The sequence below is a fragment of the Girardinichthys multiradiatus genome, chromosome 2 (assembly GCF_021462225.1).
Source record: "Girardinichthys multiradiatus isolate DD_20200921_A chromosome 2, DD_fGirMul_XY1, whole genome shotgun sequence".
NCBI classification, from domain to species: domain Eukaryota; kingdom Metazoa; phylum Chordata; class Actinopteri; order Cyprinodontiformes; family Goodeidae; genus Girardinichthys; species Girardinichthys multiradiatus.
This window is the reverse complement of record NC_061795.1, coordinates 45111996-45138442: the sequence shown is the minus strand read 5'-3', so window position 1 is coordinate 45138442 and position 26447 is coordinate 45111996. Positions and strand designations below refer to the sequence as shown.

General features: G+C 41.2%; 1 protein-coding gene across 1 annotated transcript in view; it reads left to right on the top strand.

Annotated features, from left to right (window-relative positions):
• Positions 1–2675: 2675 nt before the first annotated feature.
• The window catches only part of sf3b3 (splicing factor 3b, subunit 3), a 32707-nt gene continuing 8935 nt past the window's right edge, over positions 2676–26447 (top strand). Inside the window, exons 1-22 of the mRNA XM_047347176.1 lie at positions 2676–2798; positions 4400–4525; positions 4752–4907; positions 6536–6706; positions 6901–7073; positions 7288–7429; positions 10161–10273; positions 10465–10602; positions 10701–10804; positions 10896–11061; positions 11153–11248; positions 12266–12338; positions 12745–12896; positions 13862–14017; positions 14686–14841; positions 15381–15524; positions 16736–16858; positions 17029–17183; positions 17698–17872; positions 22432–22637; positions 22733–22889; positions 24917–25042. Coding sequence (XP_047203132.1) covers positions 4456–4525; positions 4752–4907; positions 6536–6706; positions 6901–7073; positions 7288–7429; positions 10161–10273; positions 10465–10602; positions 10701–10804; positions 10896–11061; positions 11153–11248; positions 12266–12338; positions 12745–12896; positions 13862–14017; positions 14686–14841; positions 15381–15524; positions 16736–16858; positions 17029–17183; positions 17698–17872; positions 22432–22637; positions 22733–22889; positions 24917–25042 — 2952 coding nt within the window. The 5' untranslated portion in view covers positions 2676–2798; positions 4400–4455. The remainder of the gene's footprint in view (positions 2799–4399; positions 4526–4751; positions 4908–6535; positions 6707–6900; positions 7074–7287; positions 7430–10160; positions 10274–10464; positions 10603–10700; positions 10805–10895; positions 11062–11152; positions 11249–12265; positions 12339–12744; positions 12897–13861; positions 14018–14685; positions 14842–15380; positions 15525–16735; positions 16859–17028; positions 17184–17697; positions 17873–22431; positions 22638–22732; positions 22890–24916; positions 25043–26447) is intronic.

Sequence of the window (26447 nt, the reverse complement as noted above, 5' to 3'; positions counted from 1 at the left end):
AACCTTCACCCCAGCTTCTCCAGCTGATCGTTCAGGCTCCTCAGCTTCCCAGCAGCCAGCCACGCTGCCTGAATGTAAATGTGTCTGTTTATTATCTGGGTCCAAAGCCACCGGAGGCAGAACCTCTAGTCAGAGGAGCAGAGCTGCAGACATAAAGGGATGCTGTGGAGGCTAAAGCGCCTCTTCCCGCAGACTGAGAGAGGATCAGAGCTGAGGACGACACCGGGTCAGGAGGAAGACCGAACCAGGGTCAGACCAGAGGCCGGACAGGACCCGGGGGAGCTGGGAGGTCGGTGTCTGTCCCGGAGAAACGGTTGATCACCGGCGGCCACGGCTGTCAAGTTCACCAACACTAACCCACGACTTCCGGGTTTCCCCTATCACAATAAGACTGGCTCAGAGTGGGCGTGGACCGGGGTTTTATGACCGGTTTTAATCCCAGCAAAAAATAAATAATCACAATTAATCAGCCTCAGTGTTTATTTGAGCATTTTCCTTACACAATGAGGGCAACATACAGTGAAATACAACGGAAAGCATTAATAACAAAGAAAGAACTAAACAAAAGTGAGGAAGAATGGACAAAAACACGAAATGTACAGAAATGTTTTTAACAGAGGGGATTTTGGTTTGAAGGACTGAGGAAACACACCTGTGTTAAGATGAAAAACTGGAGGTTAACTAAAAGTCTAAGATGCGTAAGAACTAAGATAAATAAAAAAGAAACACAATAGAGTTAAACTTAAATCTACATTTAGTTGAAAATACTGAAAAGTTTATTAATCTTGACAAAACAAAAACAACATAAATGGATTAAAAAATTAAAAAATATATAAAGATACACCAAATGTAAATTGTTCAATATATAATAAATAGGAGAACTACAAACATAATTAACTTAAGATAATTGGAGATGAAAAATCTTAATTTTCAAAAAGTCAGTTTAAAATCAAACCAAAAAAGTGAAGTCATCCGTAATCTCTACTCACCTACAGGAACATGGATAAATCAACTTACTGGACAGTTCATGCCCCCAGTTTGACAAACAGCCGTGTTTATTAATGAAGTAAATAAATCAATCAAATCAAAATTAAATAAATAAATAGAAAAAGCCTTTTTTTTTTTTTATTAATGACACTTTTTCTTCAGCTCAGGTACAGGGGAAAAAGATGGGATCAATAACCAAAACATTGCAGCGCATTACTGTTTTCTGGCAAGTCTCTGAGGAGTTCACCAAAAGAAAAACAATGTTCTTCATTTACCGGATACTTACATTGTAGTTCAGCAGCTGCCAAAGACAGCAGTTAACACTGCCCCAACACACAGTCTATAGCAGTACATAAATCAGGCTTTAACTGAATAAAAAGATAAATAATAACAAAATTAAAACCCCAACCCTGTTGTCTCATATATGTAATAGTAAGCCCACTTCATTTAGTTCTTATCAGAGACAGGCAGTCAAAAAGCAGAGTATAAGACATTTAAAACAGAATCAAAAAGACAAAACAAATATTTTCCAAAATAATTCACCACAGAATCTGGACCCATGCATTTCTGTTGTGTTTTCTTCCCAAATATGTTATCTTATGTTGTGTGTATCCAGGACATGGGCAATAACTGTCATTCATTGTTTCAAGCCACTCCTGAACCAGAGACAATCTCAGGTAAATTTCAGCTGGACTACATAGAAAAAGGACTGGAGTCATGCTCAAAAGTCGATTTTCAGGCAAAAGTTAATGCTGCAACTCATTTGGAAATGAGTGTGGAGGAAGAGTAAAGAGGCACTGAATTCAAGTTGCTTGAGGTCCAGTGTGAGTGTGAACGTCAGCGCACCCATCTACCAGGAAATTTAAGGGCTCTTCATGCTTCCTTCTGCTGGAAAGTTTATGGAGATGACAATTTCATTTTACAAAAGGACTTGGCTCCTGCCCCAGCCTGCTTTAATGACTATAGGATGGCTGTGCTTGGTTAGCTCCCCATAGAGAATCTATGGATGATTCTCAAGAGGAAGATAACAGAGACAACAGAGTCAGCAATACAGATGACCTGAAGGCTGCTATTAAAATAACTTGGACTTCCTAAACAACTCAGCAGAGCCAGGTTGATAGCCTCCATGCCACTGATGCAGTAATTCATGCAAAATATGCCCTGAACCAAATACTGAATGCATATACTGTTCAGTACATTGACATACATTTCAGTAGACTTATATTTCTCCATGAAAGAAAATTATTGGTCATTTATTGGTCTTATCTAATATTCACATTTTCTCTGAAACAGAACTGTCCTCAAGCTACAATCATTAAAATTAACAGAAATAAAGAGCTGTGTGTAAAGAATCTATATAATATATGAACTTTTGAGTTTTGAATTTCATTATTGAAATACATTGATTGTATTGTAATTTAATTTACTGAGATGCACCTGCATATTTTCCTGAGATTCGCTCTTTTATCAGTGTTTGCTCTTCTTAAAGTATCTTATAAACGATGTTGTCAGTGCTAGCTTGGATCAGTTCCTAATCTGACCACTTCCAAAATAAATACAAACGTCTCCGTTAACAGGTCTAATTCTTGATTTGTTTCCTTTTTACTATTTACTGTGCTGTTATGGTTATGTTGACATCTGCTGGACACATCGCGTTACTGCAATGAATAATTTCAGTCAGGCATTGTTAAAGGCCACCTATCATTGACGACTGTTAGATGGACGGACCCCGGCTTCCTAAAGCTTCAGGGAAACCTTTGAATGGATGAATTTTATCCGCTGAAATCACAAACATCTAATTAACTACCCCGGTAAATATAACATTTTACATATCTTAAGTTTGTCTGGGTCCAAACAGGCGTTGTATGGCCGTGGAATGTGGCTGTTTTCCGTGAAGTGGATGCGTCAGGCAGAAACTGGCGCTTTGTATGAAACGATTAAAAATGGAGGTGGATGAGTCTCAAACAGGCCGAGTTTCAGTTCAAATAAGTGCTTAAAGCAGTTTAAAGTTTCGGAGGTCGGTTAGAAAGCAGCAGTCTGTGCTGAAATGTTTTATCTTTTTTTTTTACCAGATAGATTTTACTTAGATAGTAAAAAGCTAAACATTCTCTGCGGTTTTAGAAACAAGTTTAGCTGCCGCCATTTAGAACACAGTAAAAAACACTTCAACACGTTTTGTGAGTTATATAAAATTTCAAGCGGTTTCTGAAAATGGAAGTTCCTGGTTCTTGTTTGTGGGATCTTGAGGAGTGGTTCTCAGCAGTGGGCTCGGAGCCTGCTGTGGGACATAAAATGCCAGGAAAGGGGTCTGGAGATGCTCTTTTCAGATGTTGTTTCAACAATAATAGATGGAAAGTTTGAATCCATTACAATAAGGTTACAGAACACAATAAATTGCCTCCAAATGTTGTTAGAAATCTGAATGCTGGGCTCATCAGGTCTGTGCAGAATGCCTCATCTTATGTGACCAACTGCATCGATCTGTTTATTTCTCTTTTTAAGAGACAAAGTCAAAGGGCCTAGAGGTTAGAGATCAAACCCACAGCCTGCCACCCTGGGTCCCTAAGCAAGACCCTGGGCCCCCGAATGCTCCCTAAGGTTAATAGACAATTTCTCCATTGTGAGATCAGTAAAGTAAAAATTTAGAGTGTGACTTCAACCTCTGAGTGATGACACTCTGTTGTGAAAAGTTGTGTGCGCGACCCTTCTGTTTTTCATAGATTAGTCTACGTCATGTTTAAAAGGTCTTTAATTAGGGAGACTTTCAGTCTTCATGTCCAGCTATAAAATAAACCGGTTAATGCCAGAAGGAGGTCATGTATGAGTAACAGAGCATGCGAGTTGTAGATGTTGAGTGGCTGTTTCTGCCAGAGTCACTGTAGTCCGTTTTACTAGATTTTCTTATGTGATTACATTTGTTGAGCACAGTTAGACTATATGCACTGACTAGTCTTACATTTTCAGCCTTTTTAAAGAGGTTATTCAGAGGAAAGCCATTCTATTAATGGATGTGATAAACTGTTACTGACCAGGATTTGGAAAACAGTGTTTATTAATGGATGGAGATAGTAAAGTGAGGGCTATTTATTATTCCCTTGTTTAATAATCGTATAGATAAGCTATGTGAAGTGAAGCGTTTATAATTAAGGTCACAGTCTCTGTTATTAACTAAATCTTAAGAAAGTTTGGGAACCGCCCTTTTCTCACCAGATAATTTAGAAGCCCACTCCTGCTTTATTTTACTGTTGACATTTTGATGCGATTTTCAGCCAGTCACATATTTATTAATTTTTTCTCAGAAAGTAGCTACGTCTTCCAGAAGATTAAAACCAAACTTAACTCGATTAACCTGCTCTTTTAACTAATTACATAGACTGTCTTTCAGTGCTGGTTTCCTCCTGTTCATTCGTAGTTCTGAGCCGGGCTGAGCGCTCCGTTAGCTTTCACAGGACAACACCGTGAGGAGCCATGTTTCTCTACAACATCACCCTGCAACGGGCCACTGGCATCACCCATGCCATTCATGGAAACTTCTCAGGTGAGCTTCCTCGATATATGCTTACTTCCTGTTCTGTTTCTGGTTGGTTTGGCTAAGATGCTTTCGAACCTTTTTGTTGGAAACAGCTTTTGCCTCTTTTGGTGGACCTAAATGTCATTTTAACTTCTACTTTTCTTCACATCTGAAATCATTTTTAGGAAGCCTAGCGCCAGTTTTATTTCAGACTCGCGACAGATTTTGAGTGGAATCGTTTGTGTTTTGGTAGGAACCAAGATGCAGGAGATTGTTGTTTCCAGAGGAAAAATCCTGGAGTTATTGCGCCCTGATGCCAACACAGGAAAGGTGCACACCCTCCTCACAATGGAAGTGTTTGGCATCGTCAGATCCCTGATGGCCTTCAGACTCACAGGAGGAACTAAAGGTACGTTGTCATGAAAACACTCACCTCAAATGCAAAAATGAAAGACTGAGTGTAGATTAGATGTTAGAACACAACAGACACATTTCATAAAAAGATCCAAGTTTAAATATACTAACCTTATAATGGGCAAATAACTACTGGCAGGTTGAAGAAACAAACATCATCTAATATAATTACTCTATGACAATGGCCTATTTTATTTTAATATGTTTTTGATTAGATTTTTAACACCAAGGAAAAACAGGTTTCTTTAGACAGTTGCACAATTCTGACTGAATATGCTCTTTAAAAAAATTAATTTATGTCATGCACAAAAAAATGTTGTTGAAACTTTGATGGTATTTGTAAAGTCGTGGGTCAGTGAATCCAGATTTTAAAGCAGAGCAGGTGAGAACTCACAAAGGTCTTGGAAGTAGCCAACCATCTTCTGTCTGGTTGGAGAAGAGATGGATCAGTGGCTTACCTGAAGGAAAACATGGCTGCTGTTACCGACCATGGAAGAAAGAGCAGTCTAGGTTACATAAATGTTTAAACTCAACACGGAGGAGTCGGTTTGACATCAACATATAACATCTGAACGGGTCTGTAAAAAAGTAATCAGTAGCATTAGAATGAAGCCCAGCCTAAATACTGGCCTGCCAATCATCTAAGAAAATACACACAGTCTTTTAGGATTAAAAGCAGCAGATAATGAACTGATGTGAAGTGACGACAGCACCTTTAACTGGATGCTTAGAAATGTTCAGAACTTGTTTCCAACTTTACAGATTGAATGAACAACGAGCATCGCAGCAACAGGCTGCTTACGCTGGGTTTCATTGTGTGGTTTTCTGTCACATCATTTAAAAATGGCCAGCTGTAATTTCGTTAAGATGTAACATGTTACTACTACTAGTAATAATAGTAATGTTGATAAATCATATTGGCTGCTTATTGAATTACCTTCAGTCTAATAACACATGTTAACCAAACCCTGCTAATACAGATAACTGATGAATTTTCACACTATAATTTCATATAATTACATGCCAATTGCTAACATTTCCAAATTTGACATTTTCCGTCCCCGACAGACGTTCAATTTAAAATGATCAAATTGAACACATTTGCTATGATGCATTCAGTCTTCCTGTTATCAGCTGACAGTCACGCGCTCTCTTTCTGACACGTCCCCTTTTAAACAGCTCCTTCAGTAGAACCATCCACACAGAGAGGTGTTCTTGTCAGCGGGACCCATTGGCACTTATGTTCACTCGCTAATCAGACTATGATCAGATTCTGGAGTTTAAATCTGGCTGATCATCGGTCAGGGCTGATCGAGCAGAAAATAGCCGGACTCAGTCAGCAGCTGATTTCTCTGTGCAGCTGTTGTCTTGGTGATACTTGTGCAGACTGGCTGTTACACAACCAGAAAATGGCAAACTATAAACCAGATCTTCATCATCCCACCAAAAGACTTGGCTTTTGGTTTAAGGTCTGTGATGCAGAAACTGGATTATGTAGAACTCCATCCACTGTCTGCAAATCTGAGAAAACCTTCAGATCAAAAACCAGATGAGAATTTTTACCCTCATCATGTTTTGTTTAAAAAGCCGTGAGGTGTGTGACCCGTGTGTGTGTTTCTCTAGATTACATCGTTGTGGGAAGCGACAGCGGTCGCATCGTTATCCTGGAGTATCACCCATCGAAAAACCAGTTTGAGAAGGTCCACCAGGAAACGTTTGGAAAGAGCGGCTGCCGGCGCATCGTTCCAGGACAGTTCCTGGCTGTTGACCCAAAAGGAAGAGCTGTTATGATAGGTGAGTGCTGCTGTACATTCAGCCAAAACAAGGAAACCCTGATGGGAAATCACAAACATCCACCCAGTGTGAAAAGTTATTTTGGCTGATTTCTATCTCCTGTCTTTAGTTGTTAAAGGGTGGCTTCATAGATCAAATATGGAAATTATTCAACCTAAAGTAAAATAAAAGGGGCTATTTCCTCTGCCTTCCAGGAGCGATAGAGAAACAGAAGCTGGTTTACATCCTGAACAGAGACGCCGCTGCGAGACTCACCATCTCCTCTCCTCTGGAAGCTCATAAAGCCAACACGCTCGTTTATCACGTGGTCGGAGTCGATGTCGGCTTTGAGAATCCGATGTTTGCCTGCTTAGAGATGGACTACGAGGTGAGCTCATGGAAAACCAATGGCATGTTGGAATAAATTCAACCAGCTGACACTGAAGGTGTGATGAACTTGTCTGGTCTCTTCTCTGACTTTCACTGGAGAAACATTTACCATCTCTGATCTTAGAAAGAATCTCCTTCAGGATCAAGTAGAAACAAATCCCAACTGTTTAAACCCAGTTTGACTGCTCTACGTTTTGCATTTTTATTTCTAGGAAGCCGACAACGACCCAACAGGAGAAGCTGCTGCAAACACACAACAGACTCTGACTTTTTATGAGCTGGATCTGGGCCTGAACCACGTGGTCCGGAAGTACAGCGAGGCTTTGGAGGAGCATGGAAACTTCCTTATCACTGGTATAGATTTACACACATTCCTGAAACTGTGGTTTATCCTCTAACCTGGTTGAACAGTGTTAGCAAATTATCCCTGGAATTATACTTTTAAAATAATTAAATGGTGGATGAAAAGTTCTGTCCTCCTCCATCAGGACCAAACCCAGAACTTCTCAGAGGATGTAGCAGCTGCCTCTGAGGCCTGAGATGATACGTATTTAGTCACAGTCCTTCTGGTTTAGAATAGACTTTTATTATTCCAATATAACGAAACTGATCTGATCTTTACCAGCTTAGAATATTATCTCAGTCTGACCTCAGATGTACAAAATCACACAACAGATTCCACACTTTCATTATTTAGAAAGAGCTGGTATTATTGGACCTTAGTGCAGCATTCGACACTGTTGATCACTCCATTTTATTAGAGCGCCTGGAAAACTGGGTCGGCCTTTCTGGTACAGCACTCAACTGGTTTAAATCCTACTTGAAGGACAGGGACTTTTTTGTGTCAGTAGGTAACTTTACATCAGAGACCACAAAAATCACATGTGGCGTTCCCCAAGGGTCCATCTTAGGGCCCCTCCTATTCAATATCTACATGCTCCCCCTAACTTAGATTTTAATAAACAACAACGTAAGTTATCATAACTATGCAGACGACACACAGCTATATGTGACGATGTCACCAGGTGACCATGAACCCATTCAAGCGCTGGGTAAATGCTTAGAAGAAATCAGTGCATGGATGGGCCAAAATTTTCTTCAGCTGAATTAAAACAAAACTGAAGTAATAATCTTTGGACCAAAGGAAGAGCGTTTAAAAGTTAGCACACAGCTTCAATTAATACAGCTAGAAACCACCAGTCAGGCTTGAAACCTGGGTGTAATGATGGACTCAGACCTGAACCTTCAGAGACACATAAAGACAGTAACAATGTCGTCCTTCTATCACCTAAAGAACATCTCCAGGATTAAAGGACTAATGTCTCATCAGGACTTTGAAAAACTAATTCATGCGTTCATCTTTAGTAGAATTGATTACTGCAACGGTGTCTTCACAGGTCTGCCTAAAAAGTCGCTCAGACAGCTGCAGTTGATCCAGAACGCTGCTGCCCGCGTCCTCACTAGAACTAAGAAAGTGGAGCACATCACCCCGGTTCTAAAGTCCCTACACTGGGTCCCTGTAGCTCAGAGAATAGACTTTAAAATACTTCTGTTAGTCTATAAATCACTGAATGGCTTAGCACCAAAATACATTACAGACTTGTTGTCAGTGGATCAACCATCCAGACCTCTCAGGTCTTCTGGCTCAAATCTACTCTGCAGAACCAGAACCAGAACCAAACATGGAGAAGCAGCTTTTAGTTCTTATGCTCCACTAATCTGGAATAAACTCCCAGAAAACTGTAAAAGCGCCAAAATCCTAAATTGCTTTAAATTAAGATTAAAAACGTATTTGTTTAGAGTGGCCTTTGACTGTACCATCTAGGCATGATTAGTTGCGTTTTCAGTCCAATTTTCCTTTCATTTTCTTGTCCATCATTCTATTCTCTTTATTTTATTTAACTTTTTTAAATTACCTCTGTGTGATTTTATCATTTGATTTGTTTTTCTGTGTCTGTATCTGTGTTTATTTGCTTTGTGATTGTATTGTAATTGTATGTACAGCGATTTGAGTGTCTCGTTGCTGAAAAGCGCTACATAAATAAACTTATCTTACCATAGAAAGGAAAGAAGCCAAAATGGAAAATCAATGAGTAGGAAACTAGGCCCGCCTCCTGATCCAGCAGCTTGTAAAACCAGCTTTAGCAGCAATAAGTCAGTAGTTTTCTGTTTGACTTTACCAGTCTTCTTTCGCACGCTGCTTCAGTCCTTTGCAGACATTAATTTTTGCACTGCTCTCTAATGATCCCATCACAGCATTTCAACCAGGTGGAGGTCTGGACTTTGACTAGGCTTTTCAGCCATTCTGTTGTAGATTTGCTGCCATGTTTGGGATCATTGTCCTGTTGAAGACTCCGTTTGGGCAAGCTTCAGCTGCCAGCTAGATGGCGTCACATTTGACTCTAGAATACGTTGGTCATTTATGGCCTTAAAGACATGAAGATGTCCAGATCCTGTGGCTGCGAAACAGGCAGAAACCATCAGTCCTCCGCCACCATACCTGACCGTTTGAGGTGTTAGTGCTGGTTTGCTGTGTTTGGTTTTCTGTCTTATAACAAAGATGGACAGGAATAGACATACATGTATCAGATGGATAGCTTAGTATGATTGGCTTGAAAACAGAGAGGGGTTAGAGATGATTTCAACGATCGAGAGAAGATATATTGGAGATGTTGGATATGGGGCTGTCAGAGAGGAGGGAAAACACAGTAGATGTTCATTTATGTAGTGAAGGAGGATATCCAGAGGGAGCTGCCAGTGTTAGGCAGAGATGGAGGGAGGTGGTCTCCTGTGGTGCAGCCTAAAGGCAGCAGCTGGAAGACGAAGAGATTTCTTCCTTCATAAGATCCATTTATAGATTATTTAACACGACAATTAATTGCCAGCAAAATGTTGAAGATGTGATGAGTTTTTCATGTCTCTTCTCTGATTTAAAGTGAAGAAACATTCAGATCTCTCTGATCTCAACACGTGTGTCACCACGACCATAATGCACGTGGTGACACCAGGTGATAGGGCAACAAGCTGTCCTGCCTGTCAAAATTAAATGAACCTGTTGGGTTGTTTATCCTTCCTCTCTGTTTAGTTCCTGGTGGTTCAGACGGACCCAGTGGGGTTCTGATCTGCTCTGAAAACTACATCACCTACAAGAACTTTGGAGATCAGCCCGACATCCGTTGTCCCATCCCCCGCCGCAGGGTGAGTCCTTCATGCAGGGTGTTCCTAATGCTCTTGTTGATCCTGTGACTGTTCTGCCTGTAAGGCGATGCGCTGCAGCAATACGAGTTAAACTGCAGCTGTTTTCAATCTGTTTATGTGGAACTGTGGTCATCATGTAATTTCCCACCTTGTTTCCGTCCTCCTCCTGTTTGTTCCGGCCCGTTCCACAGAATGACCTGGATGACCCGGAGCGCGGTATGATATTTGTCTGCTCAGCCACTCACAAGACCAAGTCCATGTTCTTTTTCCTGGCTCAGACCGAGCAGGGAGACATCTTTAAGGTCACGCTGGAAACGGATGAAGAAATGGTCAATTAAATATTTTTATCCTCTTTATTAATGGTTTTCTGGTATTAAATGTGTCAGAGGTAATGAAGAATCTCATATGAATGAATTTTGTGTTTTAGGTCACTGAAATACGGCTGAAGTACTTTGACACAATCCCCGTGGCAACAGCGATGTGTGTCCTGAAGACCGGCTTCCTGTTTGTGGCCTCAGAGTTTGGAAACCAGTAAGTTCTCATCCAGATTAAATCAGACTAAATTCTCCTTTTTCCTATCAGATCTCTTTAGCCAGTGAAACTCTGTCTCTGATTCCCTCAGTTATCTCTATCAAATCGCTCACCTGGGTGATGACGACGAGGAGCCGGAGTTCTCCTCAGCGATGCCGTTGGAAGAGGGAGACACCTTCTTCTTTCAGCCTCGGCCACTTAAAAACCTGGTGCTGGTGGATGAACAAGAGAACTTGTCCCCCATCATGTCCTGTCAGGTCAGTCAGTCTAATTTAACACAGATTTATCAGGTAGAAATTTAAGGTTTAGTAGATCTGTAATCAGTTTGTTTGCTCTACGGCTTCTTAGATCGCCGATTTGGCCAATGAAGACACACCTCAGCTGTATGTAGCCTGCGGACGAGGCCCAAAGTCCACCCTCAGGGTCCTTCGGCACGGACTGGAGGTAAACCTCTTACCTGATGAATACTGACCTCCACGCACTTTGCTGGCTGAAGAACTGATGAGGTTTTCATGTCTCTTCTCTGACTCAAAGCTGAAGAGTCTTGATTATTCTGATTTCAGCTTAAAGGCAAAGTGTTGTTGTTTTATATTACTTCCTGTTCAAAAACCAAAATCTGTTAAAAGGGTATCAACGCTAAAGCACTTGTTACTATGTGGCACATTTTTATTACCGTTTCCCTACTCTTCCACTGAGGTAACCCATAAACACGTGTGAAGTTCTGGTAGCAACACATTACACATCAGTGTGAACAAAATCAAAGATCCGGGAAGGATCAGCCACCCGTGATGCTCCATACCTCAGCCACACTTCCCAGCAGAAACCTATTTCAGTTTAAACTGCTGACTGAAAACTGGACTTCACCTGACTGCGACTGGTAGTTTGATCCAGTCCCGATCTGAACCTGAAGAGCATTTTTTGCTGGTGGATCATAACCAGGTTTTAAGTAGAGCTTCCGGAAACTGGATCCAAAATAGTAGAGTAGGCAAATAATTGAAAAGTGCATTTGTGAGATATTTTCTAAACGGCGCAGCAGAGGAGTCTCCATAATGATCTGGGAACCTTTTTCCTCAATGGAACAATGAGGTTTCAGTTTGATCAGCTGATAAACTGCCTGTTTGAGCCTAAATGTCGTTTTCAGTAATGAACCAGATCCACTTTTTTGTCTTTGTTTCTACTTTTTAAACTTTGGAGCTCTACTTACGGCCTGGTGGTGACTAAGCTGGGTCAAATGCAAATATTTGGCATTTCTTCTTCAACCTTCAGATTATGTTCTTTTACAGTTGTTATCCGTGTCAGTTTTGATGATGTCCCACACTATAGATTCTGACATTGTGACATATTCTGACGCTTCCAGATTTAAACCACAGTCTTGAGTGCCGTAATCATCTGTATGCTTCATATTATGAGGGTGAAAGAAAAGTGAAATTGGATAAAGTGAGTTCATTTTGCTGTGTTCAGGTTTCAGAGATGGCTGTGTCTGAGCTGCCCGGTAACCCCAACGCCGTGTGGACCGTACGGCGACACGTAGAAGGTAACAACAGCCATGTTCCAGGCAGCTTCCCTCTGCTGATTTTAAGCTGAAAGAACTGCATATAACTTTTAAAATAATAATAGTTGTTACAGTTTTTAGTAATTATATGAGCATATAGAAGTGGTAATAAATGCAGGACATTCAACATCATTTCATATTTTTTCTATGTTTAAACAGACAGTTAATATTTCTATTTCTTTCAGTCCCTTTCTTTACTTTGAACATTCCTCTCTCTGGCCAAACAGCGACCTCTAGTGGCTGTGAAATGTGAAACAATCTGCAGTTTAAACTGCTGTGGATTCGTCACTGACTTTGTGTTTTAGATGAAACGGGACTGAGGCTGTTTCAGCTGTTAAAGTGGAGGAAGAACAATGAAGCGTTAACTTGTTGGTCTTCTGATTCTTAGATGAGTTCGACGCCTACATCATCGTGTCTTTCGTCAACGCTACTCTGGTTCTGTCCATCGGGGAGACTGTGGAGGAAGTGACAGATTCTGGATTTCTGGGAACGACGCCCACACTTTCCTGCTCTCTGCTAGGTGAAGACGCCCTCGTGCAGGTAGGCGTTGCTAGACACCTGCAGTCTGTAAATTGTGATGTTTTTGGATACATTTATTTGTTGACCTCTAACCTTTTGTTGACAATAAAGTGACGTGTACCTGCAGTGTTTAGAAAAGCAGAAACGGCTGTGGTGGGCTTTTTATTTTGTAGTCCGTGAAGGGGATGTTCACCAGGGCTGCATGATACTAGAAAATCTTGCGATGTCGATAATAAAGGTAAATGTTGCGACAATATCTGGTGCGATATACGCCCATTTTCTTCTTTCCTCTTTTCCTCATCTGTGCTTTCATCAATTTTTGACCTTTAGTGTCCAGTGTGAGCATCTGCTGCCTACTGGCTAAATATCACATTAGCATGAAAAAGGCAAGTTCATGACACTGGAAATATATTAGCCAGGAAATATTGTGCTCCAAACAGTCCTTTGTGATATGAATCACTGACCTTCCACTGATGCAGATGAGCTACAAATTTACTCTAAAGCCAGATGTCCTCTCGGCGGGAAAAAGTCTCCACATCGAACTGTTTTATATGTGACACAATGCGCCGAGCACCCGGTCGTGAGTGCTAGCGTAGCATACTCAGCCAGATGGTGAACTCGTAACTGCTCATGCAACTTTGCTGGCACTATACGTATGCACAAGTGGCACGCCGCTTTAGTTACATCCTGTGGTTTACCTCTTTCATCCGGTTTAAAGCCAAAATAACCCCAAATAGATGACTTTGTATTTTTTTGATAACTAGTTCCTCCTTATTTGGAAATTTGTGGCTGTTTACATTGCTCCGCCCACAAAAAAGTCAAAACATCACCTGCGCGAATATATCGCCCATCGTCATTTGTTGGACTGAAGAATATCGGTTGGAAAAATGTCTGGGATGTATTGCACCACCTTAATGTTCAGGAATGATTTTGTGAGGAGTTTGAAAGCATTTCGTCTTGTTTTTCTTGTTTCCTGCCTCGTCCAGGTTTACCCAGACGGTATCCGTCACATCCGTGCAGATAAACGTGTGAACGAGTGGAAAACGCCCGGGAAGAAAACGATTGTCCGCTGCGCCGTGAACCAGCGGCAGGTTGTCATCGCCCTGACCGGAGGAGAGCTCGTCTACTTTGAGATGGACCCGGTGAGAATTTTTGTTCCAGTTTATTGATACCCAGCATGGTCTGGTCTGAACACGATCTGAAGGTTGCTGAAGGATGATGACGTTGTGGGGCGAAGATCTCAAGGCTTACAGATGGTTGCACCAAAAAAGTCCAAGCAGTGTCGGAGCCAAAGAACAAAGACTGGAACAGATGAATTAAAACAGGTTCCTGTGTCTGATGGCATCTCACAATGCAGATAGAAAACATTTCATCCAAATATTAGAAATGGTTTTATTTTATATGTTCTTCTTTATTTCCATTTGTTTGATGGTGAAAATAAATCTATTGTAAATATTTATTAAAAAAAGCTGTTTTAGGTTTTTATTGTTAAGCGTTCCATTCTGGATGGATGTTGGGAAATGTCTGAAGGAACTTCAGGTGTCATAAATTAATCACACCTGCCTAAACACACTGCAGTCTGAAATATTCATCATGTAATAAATAACTTGCAGAATAATCTCCAGAAAGAGGAATGTTGTCTTTGGTTGCTGTATGAAAGCCCAGCGCAGATTAACATCAGTGTCCCAAAGCAGCGCTGATTGAGGCTGAACAGCTTGGTGTGGATCGACCCACTTTGAGTAGGCTGTTGGCCTTGAACCAGATCCAGAATAAAATCAGTAAATGAAGTGTCTGTCTGCTTTGTCTGCAGTCGGGCCAGTTAAACGAGTATACGGAGCGAAAGGAGATGTCTGCTGACGTGGTTTGTATGAGTCTGGCCAACGTCCCGCCTGGTGAGCAACGTTCCCGCTTCCTGGCTGTCGGGCTGGTCGACAACACGGTCCGAATCATCTCCCTGGACCCCTCGGTATGGACAGAAACACACAAGTTGGTCTGGAAATAAGTTCTGCAGAAATCATTTGGTCTCTTGTGGGTCTGGCTTGAGCTCTGGGAAGTTTTAAAACTGATTTATCATCTGTTCACTGAGGTGTAACATGCAGGAGAAACGGCATCCTTCTGTCTTGTCAGACTAACAGTTGTTTAACTGTGTTAAAAGGTCCTCCCTTCCCAAAAGGAAAAGGTTTATGTAGTATGAAGCTTCCTTACCTGGACCGATGATTTGAAAAATGGCCGCCAACCCAAAAAAAAGTACCTCAAGGATCAACAGAGACTTTTATTTCAGTCCCAGCAGCTTTTTGTACTGCAATTCAACACCAGAGAACAGTGTTTGAGAGTCACATGGGCTTTTTAGGCTTTTTGGAACTGGTCTGTTTAAAGTGTGGTAGTTGCATTCAGAACATCACATTTGGCTTGAAAAATAATTAGCTGAATTGTAAAAATGTTAGTACTTCCATCTCTTTTTCTTGGGTTTATTTGTCCTCACTGTTTAAATGTTTCCCACCTCAGGACTGTCTGCAGCCACTGAGTATGCAGGCCCTTCCTGCTCAGCCTGAAAGTCTGTGCATCGTGGAGATGGGAGGTGTTGAGAAACAGGATGAAATCGGAGAAAAAGGAACCATCGGCTTCCTCTACCTCAATATAGGCTTGCAGGTATTCCTTCTTCATTTGTCTAGAAACAGGAAGCTTTCTTTAAAAATAAAACACGTCACATTTTAATCTGTGCCAGAGCAGCTGCTGTTAGAAAATCCAACATATCTTCAGAATGTTCTTTCAAGACTTTTGGAGTTTTAGATGTTATTCATATGCAGAAAAACAAAGGATATCTTGGTAGAAGGACAATATTAGATTACACAGAATAGTCCCAGGGACAGTGTGCACATTGTGCCACAAATATGAATTATCTGCCGAAGGATTTTTACTGTATTAGCAGTCTTCTCAACGCGTATGTCTAAATCTGGTTTTAGGTTTATTGGATCTATAGCGGTAGGGAACTGTAGTTTCTGGGAAGGTTGGCTTTTTCATAGCGAGAGTCTTTTTTGGCCATGTGGGGTGGGGGAGGGTGCTATATTCAAGCTTCTTACATGAATAGCTCTGTATATAAAAATATTTCAATAAACAAGGCTACGGTGAAGCTAGACTCTTATTTTGAAGGGCTTCTGTGGGCTTTGTTTCGAGAATCCAATTTAAAACCTCTTCCTGTTCATACTGCTGGTGTTTTAGAAGCAGAAATGCACAATTCTGTGGAGACTCAGTTAAATTGACCTCAATTTAATGAAATTTAGTTAGATTAAATGAGTCTAAATGAGATTATACTGATATTACGCAGGGTGTGTGTGTGTGTGTGTGTGTGTGGGTGGCTATGTTGGATCAATGTAAAGATCATGTGGAGGTGAAACTATGGGCACGAAATTAGTTTAAATCCAAACATTTCTGTGTCTAGAATCCACTTTCTGTGAGCCGCTTAGATTTTCATGTTTCTGTTGGTAAGCTTGTCTGGGCCATGGAGCTCCAAACCGGGCTTCTCTCCCTCCTTTTTTTCCTCCTTAATTTCCCTTTTCTTTACTGATTTCTCATGAACTCTGTATAATGTAGCACTGCCAAAGTCATTCAGTATGTTTCCTAATGGAGACACGGTGTCTGCATGGGCGCCCTGAACCTACAGGATGTAAAGGCTCACAGGAATTATTCTCGCTGCACTAAAAACGACACCAGAATAAAGTTATTTTACATTATTTTGAAGAACATGTTTAGCTAAGGTTAGAAATGTCTCAGACCACTTCTGGCGATTTGCTTTTCAACTATTAAATAGTTTTGAATCTGATTAATGTGATGATTGATCACATTCTTTTCCTTTCCTGTAGAATGGTGTGCTGCTGAGGACGGTTCTGGACCCGGTAACCGGTGACCTGTCGGACACCAGAACACGGTACCTGGGTTCCCGACCAGTCAAACTGTTCAGAGTCCGGATGCAGGGACAGGAGGCCGTACGTCACATTTATTTATCAGTAACACAGCCGGAAACGGAGTGAAACATTGAACTGAAATATTTGAATGTTTTTGCTCTTTTGTGGAGCTCAGAGTTATGCAACCTGTTCTTCTTTTGATCCCTGGGTCATGTGTTGCGAGTCAAGTTTCTATTTGCTCATCCTGACAGGTGCTGGCGATGTCCAGCCGATCGTGGCTCAGCTACTCGTATCAGTCTCGCTTCCATCTGACTCCGCTCTCCTACGAAACGCTCGAGTACGCCTCCGGCTTCGCTTCAGAGCAATGCCCTGAAGGCATCGTGGCCATCTCCACCAACACACTTAGGTATGATTCCTGGCTCTGTTTTTAAAGTGAGAAGGCTGCCATCAAACCATTCCGACACTTTATTTTCCCACCTTTTGATATTCTTAACTTTCAGGTTTACTTTCAACTCATAAAAGGATAAATTGTTTGAGACTTCCTAAAATATCTGATGCTGTGGACCTGCTTGTATTATTTGTCATACACAGAAATGCAAATATCATTTTAATTATCCTGATAGAACTTTGTGGTCAATCTTCGATCTTTGGATTTTGTAAAGCTTTGACCTTTGCACCTTAAGACATTTAATATAAAACAGCAATTCTTTCTAGACCCACCATGTGCAGTCAATAAAGAAATTGTGAAACAAATTATTTAATCATTTGTTTCTGCTTCAGGCTTAGTGAAAACACCTTGTTTTGTGTTTCTCTGAACTAAGTTCAAAGAATAACTAAATTTATATTAAACAATTAAAATGAACTGATGATTCTGTTAAGATAAATCTAATTGGTGGAAAATATCCTTTTCTTTCCTGCAGAATTTTGGCTTTGGAGAAACTGGGAGCCGTCTTCAACCAGGTGGCTTTTCCTCTGCAGTACACACCCAGGAAGTTTGTGATTCACCCAGAAACCAACAACCTGGTTCTGATCGAGACCGACCACAACGCCTACACCGAGACGACCAAAGCTCAGAGGAAGCAGCAGATGGCTGAGGTATGAGATGATCACCTTACTTTAGGCTCGACTGGCGAACTTCCCCACAGGATTTCTTTTTGTAACTTTGTGTTTCCTGGAGATGAGTCGCGCTCTCACACTCCGATTACTATAGACCTCTGAACCACAAAACCATGACTCAGGTAAAAAAAAATTAGCACCTTACTGCTCTGATGTTTACTTCTTTATTTTGGTCACTTTTCACATGAAAGAAGCTTTTATCACCTTTTAGCCAAAGATAACTGAATAAAGCAGTGATTGGGAACTGAAAATAGTTCAAATTATTTTAGATTTATGAGAGAAATGCAATATTTTTGCTGCTGTGAGAAGCTGTAATGAATTAAAGTTATCAGATAAAACGATCTAAGATTATTTTAATCTAATCAAAGTGCTTGGATATGATTTCACAGGCAGCTCTCTGTTAAAATGTCTGGTGGTCGGTGAGGGAAGAGAGTCAGTCCCATAAGATCTCACAGCTGTGAGTCTGTTATTCCCCGTCTGTCTGCAGGGAAAGTAGAAAAATTAGTCTGCTGTGACCCTCGACTCCACTGAGAGTTACTGATGTTGAATGAAACCCTTGCCTGAGCCTTTGAAGCATTAATCTGAATCTCAAACGGTGATTTCAATCCTCTAGCATCTGCTAAGTCACTCTTGCTTTTCTTTATCTCCCGTTCTTCAGCACCTTTAAGCGGACAGTCCAAAATGTTTTGCATTAAACAATAAACGATGGCGCGGCGTAGCGTAGTGTAGCGGTAGACCGCGGCCCATATAGGCTTCAGTCCCTGACACAGCTGTCCCGGCTTTGAGTCCTGACCCTGGCGACCTGTGCCGCATGGCTTCCCCCTCTCTCCACAGTACTTCCTGTCTGCCTACTTCGGAAAAATGACAAGAAAGAATAATAAAATAACAAAGATCAAGGCCAATAAAAACAACCTTTTCCATGAAGGAAGATTAAGCATTGGTAGTTGGATAGAAACACAGCTGGAGAACCCAGTTTGGTAGATTTGTTACATTAAATGAAAATATTAAAAGCGTCAGGTTAAGGTAGGGGCACCCAACAGCTATTCTGCACCTTTTAGATGCATCCATGTTCCAACACACCTGAATCAAATAGCTGAAATCCTTCATCATTATTCTGTCATTCAGCTCTGCTGAGGCCTTTGTCTTTTATACTTCTTAAGGTTTTTTTTTGTTGTTGTTGTTTTTTTTCCATAAAGCACAAACAAATAAACTAAACCCTTTAAAAAGTTAGGAACTACACCATTAACTAAGAACAGTCTGTCTAGTTGCTGATAGCTGCACCAGTTTTTCCATTGCCTCTCTCCCAGTCCTCTCTGCCGCTGCATGGAATAAATGATTAACTTAAACAAATCCTTCGCATTGGATGGAGAACGCGCTATGCTTTCTGCAACCCACGCGCCCTATGAAGGCACACAGTGGTGGCATGTGCCTTGGTCCTGTTTGTAGACCAACTGGATAATTGTGTTTTCTTCCTTATCTGTTAGATTCAAAACGAGATCTTTTATCAAGTAACCTGCAGTAAATTATTTCTCTTTAGAACTCAGAAAACAAATCAGAACTGGCAGGTCCAAACCAGTTTGGGCGTCGGCGGTCTGGCTTTAAACCCCAATGAGCCACAAATGCTGTTGTTTTGTGGCTCCACGTTATGAATGCTCTACCACTGCAACATTAAACCAGCACTGCATTGCTATGGAAGTTCTGTGAAAGCGCCACGGCCCATCAGACCCGCACCTAATGGGGAGGCTGCCGTGTTGTTAATTTAATCTAAAAACCCAGCAGAGATGCTGCAAAAAAACCATCTCCATCCTGGCTGGTGTGTTTTTTAACATCACGTTCTTCATCCAGGCTGAAGGGGGCGCAGTAGGTGAAGATTTTGGACTGACTTTTATAATGATTTTCTTACTGTGTCAACACAACCTCCCAAACCTTTAGGGATTCATCTGAGGTATAGAAATATACAGATGTAGATGTAAACAGAAAGAGAGATCCTTTTTAGGTTTTTGGTTGGGTGGAAAGGCTCCATGTCGTCTGTTTGGACTTCTGCTGGAAGTCAGTCTTTCTGCCAGAGTTAGTAGCGTTTATATGCTGTCAGAAGAAAAGCTCAGTGAATTATAAATCATGGTATTTGTGTTTTTATTATTTTTAAGCTCTGTGATAAATTCATTATTAAAAAAGGCTTCAAAATGTTTTCAAACTCTGCTCATGTTTTTTAAAAGCAGGTTGTTTTAGATCAGTTTAGTTCGTATGTATGCATCCACCGTGTGAAACCCACCTTATTTTTCCATGCATTTCAAATAAACCCCTTTTATAAAGTACCCATTCATAAGTTTAATAAATATAAACTGGTTTATTTTAAAATAAGATGTTTTTGTATCATGTATCATGAAGTAAAAGTTCATATCTCAGGGGTTAAATGCGTTTCAGGAAGCTGCCAGCCTTACCGTTTATCAGGTATTTCAGAAAGCCTTCAGTAAACATTGTCCTTGCCTCTGGTGAACTGATGTTTTTCTGGTGACTTTATTTATTGTGTGTGGGCAAAATAAACAGTTGTTCTCCAGCTATGTGCTTCCCTTCAAACACCGTTCCTTAATGACTCATTTTATAGCAGCGTGCAGCACTGTGGTCAGATCTACCCATACAGCCGAACACGTCTCACAGAGAGCTGCAGCCGTTCTTCTGGTGCTCGTCAACGTGAACATTCATGTAAACGTTGAAAACACAGAAGATTGCTGGGGAAATCCCCATTTTATTGGGGATGCCAGCAGGATTAGAGCTTAACCTTTCAGGTTTTATTATGAGGGCTGCACAATGTTTCACAAATATGGTCACAACAGTATCAGTGTGTGCCGTAATAACGACGCAACGGCCTGTTTGGAATCAGGTGTTGGCCGGTTTCAGGTATGGAGGTGTACTGAAGTTTTAAAAACGTTTCAAATGTTCCATCCCATCATTCCAGCTGTTTCAAGATCAAGCTAAACTTTATTAGCAGCAGTCACATAAAAACAAGCACACAAGTTCACTGCTGCTGAACAGCAGCAGAAATGAGATGTTTTTCAGTCTGTTCGTTCTACAGCGTGACATCCTGTACCTCCGTCCAGAAGGTCCAAAACGGATGGATGCAGTCAGCCAAGGTGATTGTAGCCTTTTTAACACATCTAGCAGAGGTCACAGAGTTCATTCAGGGTATGCTGGCAGTTTTACATTTACAATACCCCGTTTTTAACTGAAAGTAACCTCTGCCAGTAGATAAAAGAAAAGGCATGAAGAAGCTCAATGAAACGAGATTAAAAACTGCTCAAAAAAAACAAAACAGACATTAAAAGTGCAAAGCTTCTGATAAAAGTGCTTGTGGGACTTTTTGGCCACTGACTCCACCTGCGGCATCAATAACAACCCCCAGGTATTTATACCTCTGACACCAGCTCAATGGTTTGATTATTGATTGTTACCAAAGACGTCATTGTAGGTCTTTTTTCCAACGTCTGGCTGGTAGTCGCTCACTACCAGGTCATGGTCAGAGTTCACTGCTGAGGATCGAGGAGCTGCCTGTTAATTTGATTACGTGGTGCTCAGGTTAACGGCTCTCGCACTCATTTGGATATAGGACACAGCTCTGGGGAGCACCGGTGGAGGAAAGTAGAGACTCCGGTATAAAATGGTGTACTCTGACCTGGTGTGTCCTGAAAGTGAAAAAACCCATCAACCAGGCAATACAACTGACATCAATGTTAAAGGAAAACTTTAGTTTATGTGCTAAAACCTGAGGTTGAAATAGTCTGAGCAGTGTAAAGCATAGAGTAACATAGAACTGCTCCTCCTTCACCTGTTGCTGTGTACTGCTGCTCAGCTGGCTTAAATAAGGCTGGTACACTTTTGCTGACTAATTGGCTGTTTGGTAGTGTATCCACAATCATTGGATGATGGTTTGGGAACTAAAGGAGCACCACACAACACTCTACTTGGCGTGTATGCTGGCAGCCACCTGCAGGCTGACTGCTGAGCAGCTAATCCAGCCAATTGTTTAGCAAATGTCAGCTAATTATACTATTGTTGCTCAATAAAGAGCAGAATAACATAACAGTTAAATATTCTGTTCAGAAAGCAATGTTTACTTGGAAACTACAGCTACATTTAGGTGTTTTTTTTATATTTTTGCTTAATTTTATGGATCCCAATAAGAGCAACGTTGAAGCTAAGATCTTTATAACGGTCATAATGTATTATTTCAGCAGCAGGTACTTTTCTGTCTTGTATAAAAGCAGTTAGATTATGCTCTACGTTTTTGTTTAAAATCTGTGTTAAACCTGCAGATATTTGATCAAATATCACACCATGACAGTCGCGTACCGGGCCTTGCCAGAGAGGTTCATAAGTCTTTTATTTTCAGATCAATTCTGAAGCATTCAGATAATAAACCATTAAACTGTCAATGTTTTCTGTTGGGTGTTAAAATAAACTGAAAATCCAGATTTAAAGGTTTGAGACGTATGGAGCAGGAAAACGTGCAGGAATGCTGTAAACCTCTCGTTCCGCTGCAGGAGATGGTGGAGGCGGCTGGTGAAGACGAGCGAGAGTTGGCTGCAGAGATGGCCGCAGCGTTCCTGAACGAAAATCTCCCAGAAGCCATTTTCGGTGCACCTAAAGCCGGAGCGGGGCAGTGGGCCTCACTGGTTCGACTGGTTAATCCCATCCAGGGTTCAACTCTGGATCAGGTGCAGCTGGAACAGAATGAAGCTGCTTTTAGGTGAGCAGCATGGAGGACATCCGGTCTCACTTTCCTCTCCTCTCAGAATCCTTCTCATCACTTTTCTTCTTGTTCCTTTGTTTTAAATTTCCCAGTGTGGCTGTGTGCCGTTTTCCCAACACCGGAGATGATTGGTACATTCTGGTGGGAGTTGCCAGAGATATGATTCTCAACCCCAGATCTGTTGGCGGCGGCTTCATCTACACGTATCGGCTCACCGCTGGAGGGGAGAAACTGGAGTTTGTGCACAAGGTGGGTTTGATAACTGGAAATGTACCGGCCTCCATAATTTAGCTTCCCATCTGGGATTCTTTCCCTCTGCCTGTGATGATAAATCTTCTGCAGTGTGGTTTAGTTGCTCTCCTTCTCCTAATGTTGTGACCCGGTGACCTTCAATGCGCAGCAGCTGCTTCTGATGCTCCCGTCATCGGCCCGATCGTCTCCACAAGCTGTACTTGTGGGAGAGATGGAAAGATGTGTTTGGGATAAACAAAAAAGAAAATGATTCCCATCTAAATACTAATGGTGACAGAGAAGCCCGCAGCATCCCAGCTGATCTTTGGGCATTTCCCCAGAAGCTCGACCAGGGTGGACGGGATCAGTGTGAATCAGCGCTCAGAGCGTTTGTCACCTAATTTGGGACAAGGGTGGGAATGACTGATGAGTCACTGTATGTCAGAGGTGTGTCAGCTGCTTCTTTTCATGGAGCTCCAGGAATTTCCCAACCACTTCAGCAGATCTGAAGTCTCTAGGTTATTCCGTCTGATCACACAAATCTAGGTTGGACTTTTTATCCACAAAAGTTGGAATACATAGTTGGATGAAATGTGGTGAAATTCCTGACCAGACCGCTGAATGCACACACAGACTTTCATAGATGTGGTCTAACACAGGTGCCTCTGCAAATGACGTCCGGTCTACAGGCGTTGAACGAAACTATTCCAGGTGCTCCTTGGGTACGGTTCTGGTTCCGAAAAGGTTCTTGATTCCCAGCTCTGATTTCCTGTCATCGGCTTTATCTTTTTTTGTTTGTTTGTTTTTCTGATGGTTAAATGGCAGAAGTTTACTGTGAGAAAATCTGTTGATGCAGATTTCTGACCTTTTAATAACACTTAAAAATTTCTTTTAAAGGAACGTTTTGTTACTTTAGCCCCAAAAACAAAACGGGGAAAAGGGAAAAGCCATGTCTGATACGAGTCTTTATTAGACAGAGGAACAACTAAAAACAACAGTTAACCGTCCAAATTTCTCTTGAACAAATAGAAATAACTTTCTCGAGGAATAGAAATTGTAATTATATTTAGAAAAGTAAAATAAAACAATGGTTTTCTCAGAAAGGATCAGGTTTTGGATCTCTGCATGACTGAACATCTACTAATACAGTAAAGTCCTCCAGTTTGTGGAACCATGGAGTTAAACCTGATCAGCAGAGTTTGAGTCTAAATTTCCTTCAGGTTTTAGGATCCAGCAAACGATGCTTAATAAACCTGCATGAACTGATGCATTGTGCAATGTAAGGTTGCATCGTGTTTAGACAGCCCATTGTTTTGGCGGTTCGGGGTTTCTGTTTGGTGCAGTTAGGTTCCTGTGCTCAGCTTCTTGATTTTAATATGGGATGTTAGACTTTTATTGAGGTCATGAGCATTTAATGTCAGCTAGTATATTAGATGCATTAATTGGATAAACTAGGCAGATTTTTTATTTTTATTTTTTTATCTCTGAGCATGCTCAGTTGAAGAGTGAGGATGTTGCTTTTGTGAGCAACAGGTTTCTTGTGGCTTTCTTGACAGTAAAGGTCTGGAACACAAGACAACTGTCTCCTGCCAATCCGACAGTTACTGTTGGGCTCCAGAGGTCCATCAGGCGGTCTCCATTTGCTGCTGGATTAAAAGCAAACCTTCATTCAACTGTTACTGAGGGAGCAGTGAGTTCAGACCAGCAGTAGCTCCGATGTCTTCATCCGTACTGGGAATCTCTCTCCCGCAGAGGTTCTGTGTTTAAGCTGGGTCAGATCTGTAAGCATGATGGATGAAGGTCACGTCAGGAAAAAAAAAAGAGCTAGCTCACTTTAGCCCAACACGCTGCCGTTTGATGCCCAGAGATGGTGGCAAAGATTCTGATCCCAAGAATAATAAATATTACACAATTAAATGTTTTAATCTCAACCTCTGACACCAAGAAACGTGTATCAGTCGACCTCTGTTCATTTGTTTTCAAATGATCGGTTTGAGGGAAACTTTAAACGTTTTGCATGAATTCTTCCTGAACCGTGTTTCCAGACCCCAGTCGAGGACGTGCCGTTGGCCATTGCACCATTCCAGGGACGCATCCTGGTCGGGGTGGGAAAACTGCTGAGGATCTACGACCTGGGCAAAAAGAAGCTGCTGCGCAAGTGTGAGAACAAGGTGAGAACATCAGTGAGGGTCTTTCCATCAGTGATTCTGAAACCACAGCTGGTTTACATGTACGTCTACATGAAATTTTAGGATTTTTGTCTGAAATAAAGGTGAATAAATATTTGAGCTTGTAGGTATAATTTTTACTCTGTGCATTTTTAGTAAATTCAAAGTTTTTACCCGGTTACAGTTTGTAGAAACCACTGCAGCTACGTGTTGCATAATCATTCCAACCTGTGAAACAGCGGGTGAAATGAATCATTATTGTTCTTCTTGAACATGAACTGCTGAAGGACACTTCTGACCTCAACGGTGCGTTCATTCTGTAAGGTTCTGATGAAATAAGTGATTTACGTTTTTCTCTGTTGTGCTGAAAACTGCTTTGAAAGATGAAATTCACCAGCCTTGATTTAAATGTTGAGGTGTCTCTGTACAGCCTCTCAGTTTACCTACAACCAACTGAATTGTCTGTGATAGAAACCCTATGGTTCTATATAATAACTCAGCTTTTACGTTAACCTCAGAGCGAGGAACAAGAAAAAATCATGTTGCTTTAAAATGTTCACTTCAGCCGTTTCCTGATAATTATGGTACTTTGGTCATTTTTCCTCCTGTTTGGTTTTCTGCAGCTTGTGTGTAGTGATGATAAACGATGGGTTGGTCAACAAACACTTGATTTCTTCTTGGCACCATGTTTGGTTCTGAACATCCTGATCTTCATCGGTCAGGACAGCAGGGTGTTCAGTCAGGGCCTTCTTCGTCTGTCTCTGAGACTCGGTCTTTTATCTTCTCTCCTCTCACTGTGTCTGAAATTGAGAGAGTTTTAACTAATCTTCACACTAGCAGATCTGCTGGTCCTGATAAACGAGTCTTTTTTTTTTTCTTAAGGTTTCTGCTGACATTATTGCAGAACCATTGACATGTATGTTTAATCTAACAACGTGATTCCTGAAATATGGAAGTCAGCATGTGTTCATCTATTGAAAGGTGGTGACCTCTGTGTTATTAACCACTATAGACCAATTTCTAAAATGTATGTCCTGGCTAGAAAGCTTGAAAAGCTCCTTTTTGAGCAACTCAAAGATTTGTAGGCCTTACTGATGTTCTGTCTCCCTGGGAACACTGCTGTTAATTATCGCTGTTAATAACCGTTGTCAGGATTTACCACATGCCTTCTTCAGTTTTATGCTGTCATCTACTGCTCTTCTGATTCTGTGGTGCAAACTGTCTAATTGCTTCAGACTGGGACTGAAGCTCAATTTGGTCTCTGGAGGAAATAGACTCAATAAGCAAATAAACAATCTTGTATATATATTTAAAGTCAAATTATGTTTCTTTAGAAACAAGTCTTGCTTCTCTTGGCAAGTCAGAGATGATTTCATTTCTACAAGTTTTTGAACCTCTGCTGGACTGT